Source organism: Cynoglossus semilaevis, chromosome 9, assembly GCF_000523025.1.
Source record: "Cynoglossus semilaevis isolate Cse_v1.0 chromosome 9, Cse_v1.0, whole genome shotgun sequence".
In the NCBI taxonomy this organism is placed as follows: Eukaryota; Metazoa; Chordata; class Actinopteri; order Pleuronectiformes; family Cynoglossidae; genus Cynoglossus; species Cynoglossus semilaevis.
Window position 1 is genome coordinate 16169026 of NC_024315.1, and position 7508 is coordinate 16176533.

The following is a 7508-nucleotide window of genomic DNA, read 5'->3' on the forward strand; positions in this document are numbered from 1 at the left end:
TACATATGGCATATTACATTAAAACCCCCTCTGGTTGGGTTGTTAATGTAACAAGACAGAGAATTACAAATAGGTGATAGCTGTTGATTTTTTTTTATTTTGAATAGTGAGAATTATATTATGTGAATGGCCAAATGGAAACCAAAAATATTCTCAAACTGTCAGTTGTGTCACACTCTCAGTTGAACCAGCTGTCCTGGTGCCATCCACTCACAGACACCCATTCAGAGTGAGGCAGTGGGAGCCAACAAAACCAGCCAGTTCCTATCCAGAGTTTTTGGTTTTGGCTACAGCCACTAGAGGAAATTTGCTAGTGCACCTGATCTTGTCTCAAGCCTGGGACAGCAAATGGCAGAGGCCGGGGTGCACCTGATGCATTATGGGCTATAGTTGTAATAAGTAGACCGCAGCGCTCTCCACACTGGTGCTATGAATTCTAGCCACCGACCGGCCAATCAGATGAGTCTAATTATCAGGCTTAGGTGGATTTGCAAAGATCTGTTGTTTACATACATAGGTCGTGTTCGAGTACCGGCATCTAAGGAACTCTTTTATGCATTGCTGCCTTCTCAGGCCTCTTGCTGTTTTTGCAATTTGACAATTATCTGAAAAATGTGGACAAAAAAATATGGGAAATTATATAATGAAAAAACATTAGTGATTTTCTTTTTGCGGGTTTATATGTCATACTTAGCTGAGGTGTTGGACGTGGAGAGAGGGAGAGAGAGAGAAAGCTAGCTGTACAGACCTCTCATTGCAAAGGATATGAATAGCCTTTGTTTTCACCACAACTCAGGGCTGTGTGGTCTGCCAACGTCTGGCTCTTATTATGGGGTTTGTGTCTGTGTGTTTGCATAAGTGGCATGCACGTGTGCCTTGGTGTGTGTCCCATTGTGTGCAAGGGGGTGTGTTTTTATGCAAGTCAGAGAACACATGCACATGAGAAATATGTATGTACACGCAGACGGCTACTTTTTCAAGAGGGCAAAACCAATACTGCGTTTAGTTTTTCTTTATTACTACTTGGATACTGTTTTCTCTCTGCTGCCATCCCATTAAATAAATGAGTTCTGTGGGTAAACATGCATCTGTGCACAGTTTTACACCTATAATGTCGGAAAACTAATTAGATTTTTCTATACAAATAAATACAGAATAACCCCGTGGACTATGTCTAGTGAAATGGGTTGATCCGATCGTTGGCCAAGTTTCACAGCTCTTGGCTCAGCCAGGACCCTGTCTGCCTGACTGCCTGACTGCCTGCCTGCCTGACTGCCTGTCTGCCTGTCTGCCTGACTGCCTGACTGCCTGTCTGCCTGACCGCCTGACTGCCTGACTGACTGCCTGCCTGTCTGCCTGACTGCCTGACTGCCTGCCTGCCTGACTGCCTGTCTGCCTGACTGCCTGTCTGCCTGACTGCCTGTCTGCCTGACCGCCTGACTGCCTGACTGACTGCCTGCCTGTCTGCCTGACTGCCTGACTGCCTGTCTGCCTGACTGCCTGACTGCCTGTCTGCCTGACCGCCTGACTGCCTGACTGACTGCCTGACTGCCCGACTGCCTGACTGCCTGACTGCCTGTCTGCCTGACTGCCTGACTGCCTGCCTGCCTGACTGCCTGTCTGCCTGTCTGCCTGACTGCCTGACTGCCTGTCTGCCTGACCGCCTGACTGCCTGACTGACTGCCTGCCTGTCTGCCTGACTGCCTGACTGCCTGTCTGCCTGACCGCCTGACTGCCTGACTGACTGCCTGCCTGTCTGCCTGACTGCCTGACTGCCTGACTGACTGCCTGACTGCCTGACTGCCTGTCTGCCTGACCGCCTGACTGCCTGACTGACTGCCTGACTGCCCGACTGCCTGACTGCCTGACTGCCTGCCTGCCTGACTGCCTGTCTGCCTGACCGCCTGACTGCCTGACTGACTGCCTGCCTGTCTGCCTGACTGCCTGACTGCCTGTCTGCCTGACCGCCTGACTGCCTGACTGACTGCCTGGCTGGACTTTCAGTTCAAATAAATCCCTCCAAATGCAAATGAAACATCTAGGCATGTCTGTAAATACTTAGATCGTCAAAGATGTTGTTGCTGTGAGCACCACATGTGGTAATCTGCCATCTTTCACTTTTGTTTATTAATTTGTTTAATTCTTACACTATTTGTACTTTTTTTTTTTAGTTTTTTGCACTTTTTAAATTTAATTTATCACTTAAGATCTGAAGATTATTCTACACTGCTGCCGTGTCTTTACCTGCACACCTTGTTGCTGCAGTACAAATATTTCCTGAATGTCGGATTAAACTATTGATTACAATTCAGTCTTATTGTATACTGTGCAGTTACATTTTAGAGAAGCATCGATGTGATTTCCTGGGCATTACAATAAAAAAAAAAAAAACAACTTTTTTAATTTGTAAAATAGTACATTTCAGTTGTTTTTATTATTATGGGTTTTGTTTAACAAATGTCTGAGGAAAGTACACGTTTCTGTCTCTTTACTGAGTGTTTGCATTATGTCCTATAGTAAATATCCTAATAACTTAAACATGTTTTTGTTTTCAAGGCCACCGACACATACCTGGTAAACGACGATCCTTCTAGAGGCCCAGGGATGCCTGAATGTTTCCTCGTCTCTGACACATATAGGGTAACTACCAACACACACAGGTCTCTCTGTATCTGTCATTGTGATGGAGTTGGTGTCTAAATGTCATTTCCTCAACACACAAAAATACCCAGCCCAGTAGAAATAATATGACCGGGATCCTTAAAGACTACAGATGAGGAGGAGGAGGGGGAGTGGGAGGGGAGGAGTAAACTATTCAGAATAAAAGACTCGGCAAACCATGAAGCACAATCATTTCTAAGAGTCACACTTCATCATGGGAATTTCATCCGTATTCTCCTAAATCTTAATGTGGGTTTATGTATCTGTTGCATACACACACATACTTCGTGGCGTTGCCTTTGTGTTCCATTGTAACCATTCTTTGCATAATCTGTACCAAGTACGCTATGTGTTCTCAATGCATCTGACAGCTATGCAAATTTGTGGCATTAGTGCTTTGTGAAAACCCACTGTGGCATTATACAGTCAAAATGTCAAAATCTTTGCAAAGTGTATATTTTCAAGTTGAGAAATGACCAAATAGAATGTCTTTGTAACCTTTGGATAAAGTGACACAGACGACTGAGACGTTCAGCACAGACATTGTGACATTGTATTATTAGTGGTTGTTGACTTTTGAATTAGTTATTGAGTTTAGACATAGTTAATTTACCAGCAGGAGGAGATAACGAGCCTGTCAAAACCACAGTAACTGTAAACCAAAACCAAGCTCATATATATATATATATGTGTGTGTGTGTGTGTGTGTGTGTGTGTGTATGCAACACGTGTGGCTGATGTGATTTTTATTTATTTTTTTGTCAAAATATTGTATATCAGTTGGAGCTGAGCAGTTAAACAGTAGTTTACATCGAGGCTGAAAATAACGGTACATTCCTTTCCTGCTTAAGTAATTCAACTTAATTGAATATGAAATCTATTCATATGCAAAACGGATGTCGAATTCCAAAACCATTAGAGTGAAACGTATCAGCAGCTTTAGCGCACATGTTAAACAGATTAGGGCAGCAGGCGTGACACATTTCTCAGAGAATCTCTTGGAGGTGCGTCCTGTATGATATACTGTATGTCTCTCAGCCATAACAGCCAGACTCTCAAAGACTACATATGCCTGTGTAGTGTACATCTGAGTGACAGACTCTTTCCTGATGCTCACATAAACCATTTCTAACAATATTTACAGTGTGCAGTGCAGAAAATGTTGCAGCTAAACACATTTTCCATCAACATATTTCCAGCTATTTGAAAGACACAGGCACCTGGCTCATACATCCATCACGCTGACAGCACTCATTATTACACTACATCATTTCAGTATTTATTGGCCGAGCCTCAGGCCATGCTAAACAGTGTATGGATAGTGCCATATGTCAGTGATGGACCTCAACATGCTGACTGCAAACAGACCATATGGTTTTGTCATGTGCTTTCTAATGGCAAACATAGACGTAGAAATGACCCGGGCCCTGTGTGCTCCGAGGCTGTCACAGGTGATGGGTCAGACCAGACTGGCTTGTCTGCATACATTTGCTTTATTCCTCTGATTGCTAATGCTACAACCAAGTGCTGGTATACTGAGTACTGAGACTAACATGTCAGGCCAGACCTGAGCCTGAAGACATAAAGATGATAAAGATGATACAGATGGATTGCTGTAAAGATTAAAAAAAAAAACAGGAGGAAAGATTTGTTGAAAGGAATCAGTCACAAAAGAATTCGGAGCATGTAAAGGGTGTGGAGGGTTTGGATCTATGTGATGAGTTGAATAGAGAGAAGAAGAAAAAGAAATAGACGAAATCTTAACATGCTTCAGGTTCTTTAAAATTAATGCATCAAATTGATTTTTTTTAAATTGTTCCAATAATCTTATAACACAACGGCATTTGGAGCTGAAAACAAGAATAATGATGCTTTAAAACACTCTAAAAAGTCAGAATGCAAATGTGTAAGACAAGGTCAAAGGTCATACAGTACAACAAAACATTCTAGAAAAATCAGACTTTTTTTTTTTTTTCTAGACTCTGTGCTCTATAATTACTGTTGCACTTTTTTACATTTGCAATTTGACAAATTACGTTGCCAGTCATTCATAATACATATCACTGAAACAAACCAGGACTGTGTGGGACTTTGTTCCACATTTGTTTTGTATCATTGCATTCAAAACTGTTACACTACTGTTACATACATGGCCACAGAGGCCCATATAAAATGACTGCAGCTCTATACATCCTGCTGGAGATGTTATCATGCAAAGAGGAAGCCGTACATCAACTATGTGTAGAAATGCTGTCCAGTTCTCTGGCTCCACACAATACAGCCATGTTCTGTGGTCAGGTGAGACCACATTTTAGACGGTCATGGCAACTATTGACTTTGAATCCTAAATTGCAGATTGCTTAACGCTCACTGCTTTCATGCAGCAACAATGGGTCGAAATTAAAATTGCAGAGCTACAATAAGGCATTTGAAAAAAGGATGTTTAAAAAGTGTATTTAAATTATTTATTCAGAGCCAACATTTTGAATGTGTCGCAGACTTCAGTTTTTATTTTAGTTTATATTTAAACTAATGCAATAGAAATAAAAAACAAAAAATATACAAAACACCTTTACATACAATTTGAACTGCAGCATTTTTTAAAATTTTTATATTTTTTGCAGTTTTTGAAACTTTGAAATGACGCTAAGGCCGTTGCAAAATTGCTAAGTTTCTACGTTTGAGCTGATGTTTCAGGTGCATGAAATACTTTGCCTTTGGCATATTTTATTATAAACCTGCCAAACATTCAAATCAAAGACACTGCATCCTCCTCTGCTCAAGGCAGCTGAATAAACGTACCGTGTAGGTGGAGAGAATTGTCACCTTCCAGACAAAACCACACCACAGTCAAATGTGTGTGTGTGCTTCTGTCATGCTGACAGTTGTGCAGTAAACATTGCTTTTGTTGTTTTCTCAAGCGAAGGATATTAGAATTGTAAAATAACAAAGTACAAAAACGCAAGAATTGTAATTTGTAAAACAACAGTTCAAGGGTGTGTGTGTTTTAAACAACCATCTACCAGATAGAATTAGAATTAGAACTAGATAACAAATTAGAATTACTGAGTTTTTTTGTACCACAGCATCAGGCTCCAGCATCTTGATTAGGTGTGTCCAATATCTGGCCTGGGGGACCAAATTTGCACGTTAAATGTTGCGTCCTTGTTATTGTGAAATACGTTTCAGCAATTATTCGTGTCAATTTTAGGTCAATAAATAAATTGAATTCCACAACACATCATTGAAAAGAGTGGCGCAAAATCGACCTAAAGCTTAGTGTGTAGTAAATCTCCACAGGGATTCCTGAAAGAAGGCAAATGAAGAAGAAATGTCAGTTATTTTCTAAAGTAATATTTTAAAGTCTACGAGTATTATGGTCTCGAATTTAGATGAATAGATAGAGAGAGAGAGAGGGAGAGAGAGAGAGAGAATGGTGGGGGTGAGAGGGGATGCAAAACTTTCTCCCTAAGTTAGAGCACAGCTTTCACTGTGAGTGAGGCGGGGTTAGAGCCTGGACTGAGCTACAGCGCCTCTGCGATGAGGCACCACAGCGAACCTCCAGTCCAATTTTTGATCAGCAACTCCATTTTTTATCTGTAGACATCACCATGTACTCTCCTTACTGCCTGACCCAGGTAAGGAGAAGCTTCCACCGTCGTTATGTTCCTCTGAGCTGCCGGGGGTTTTTTCTCCCCCGGTGCGACTCTCCTCTGCTTCACAAGTGTCCGAGCGTGTGTTTATTCCTGTGTTTGCACTGCTTTGTTACGATAAGAGACATTTTCCCCTCCTTTCTGTCTTCGTCCCACTTCCTCCTCTGTCTTTTTACGACAGTCCTACGGCGGACTTTTTGACGCGTCTCTCTGTCCGAGGTTCGGAGAGAAAATGGCGCTTCTGCCTAATGTTGTATATCAAACGGAGAAATAAGAAAGGACAGACACTTGGATATTTGGCGACTAATTCTTGTAGTCACAAAGTAATGTTTGACTTTATCAGAGTGGGTTTACTTTATATACGGGTATGTTTAAAACCACCAACCGAGGCTGACGCCGCGGTTTGAGTTCAGGAGTAGAAGCGGACTTTTTAAGTCGGCGGCAGGATCGTGAGACCGTCGGTCTTCAGCCGCGCTCGGTCCACGGCTGCCTTCACAGTCACCGTGGACAAAGAATCTTTACAAATATAGGCGTATAAATATATATATGTGTGTGTGTGTGTGTGTGCACATACAGACACGTGTAGACATTACATGCACACGTTCATATAAAAATATGTTTTTCCAACTCGACCCGAAAACTGAAGTGCGATCAGTGGGCGTGTGTCCGAGCCGAGCTGCACGCGCAGAGACCAAATACACACGAGATCTAATGAAACTCATCAAATAAGTGAGAATCAAGAAAGAGCCAAACCAGCACAGGACTGAAATGATAATCTACTCTTTGTTCGTGGATAAATTCCGGAATAACTGTAGAATTATCTTTATGAAACACATTTTTGTGTTTTGTTACGTTACTTCCATTGCGCTCGGTCAGATATTAAACACGGAGCTACGATTACAAACGATGGACTGGTGTTTATTTTACAGGTCATGAACAAGTTTATGGTTCTATAATAAATTAACAAGTGATAAAAGAGAGTCTACAAATGTGAGAATAAATTATTATATTCGCATCACGTTGATGCATTAAACAGCATCACGTGGGCTGAGTGTTATAATTCAAACACTTCCCTTTAACTAGTAAAGATGACCTAAATATATCATATATATTATTGTTATATATTGTAACCACGTGTGCGGTTCTTTGCTCTATGTTAACACGACCCCTGTGCTGAATAGTGTGTAATAGTAT

At 41.6% G+C, this 7508-nt stretch overlaps 1 protein-coding gene across 8 annotated transcripts in view; it reads left to right on the forward strand.

Annotated features, from left to right (window-relative positions):
- The window catches only part of nfixa (nuclear factor I/Xa), a 69537-nt gene that overhangs the window by 5087 nt on the left and 56942 nt on the right, over positions 1-7508 (forward strand). For 7 of the 8 annotated variants that reach the window (XM_008317570.3, XM_008317574.3, XM_008317576.3 and 4 more), the window contains exon 2: positions 2557-2640. In XM_008317570.3, the coding sequence (XP_008315792.1) occupies positions 2557-2640 (84 nt within the window). Of the gene's footprint in view, positions 1-2556; positions 2641-5919; positions 6300-7508 lie in introns of those variants that run through there. The other variant, XM_008317571.3, reaches the window with a different exon arrangement.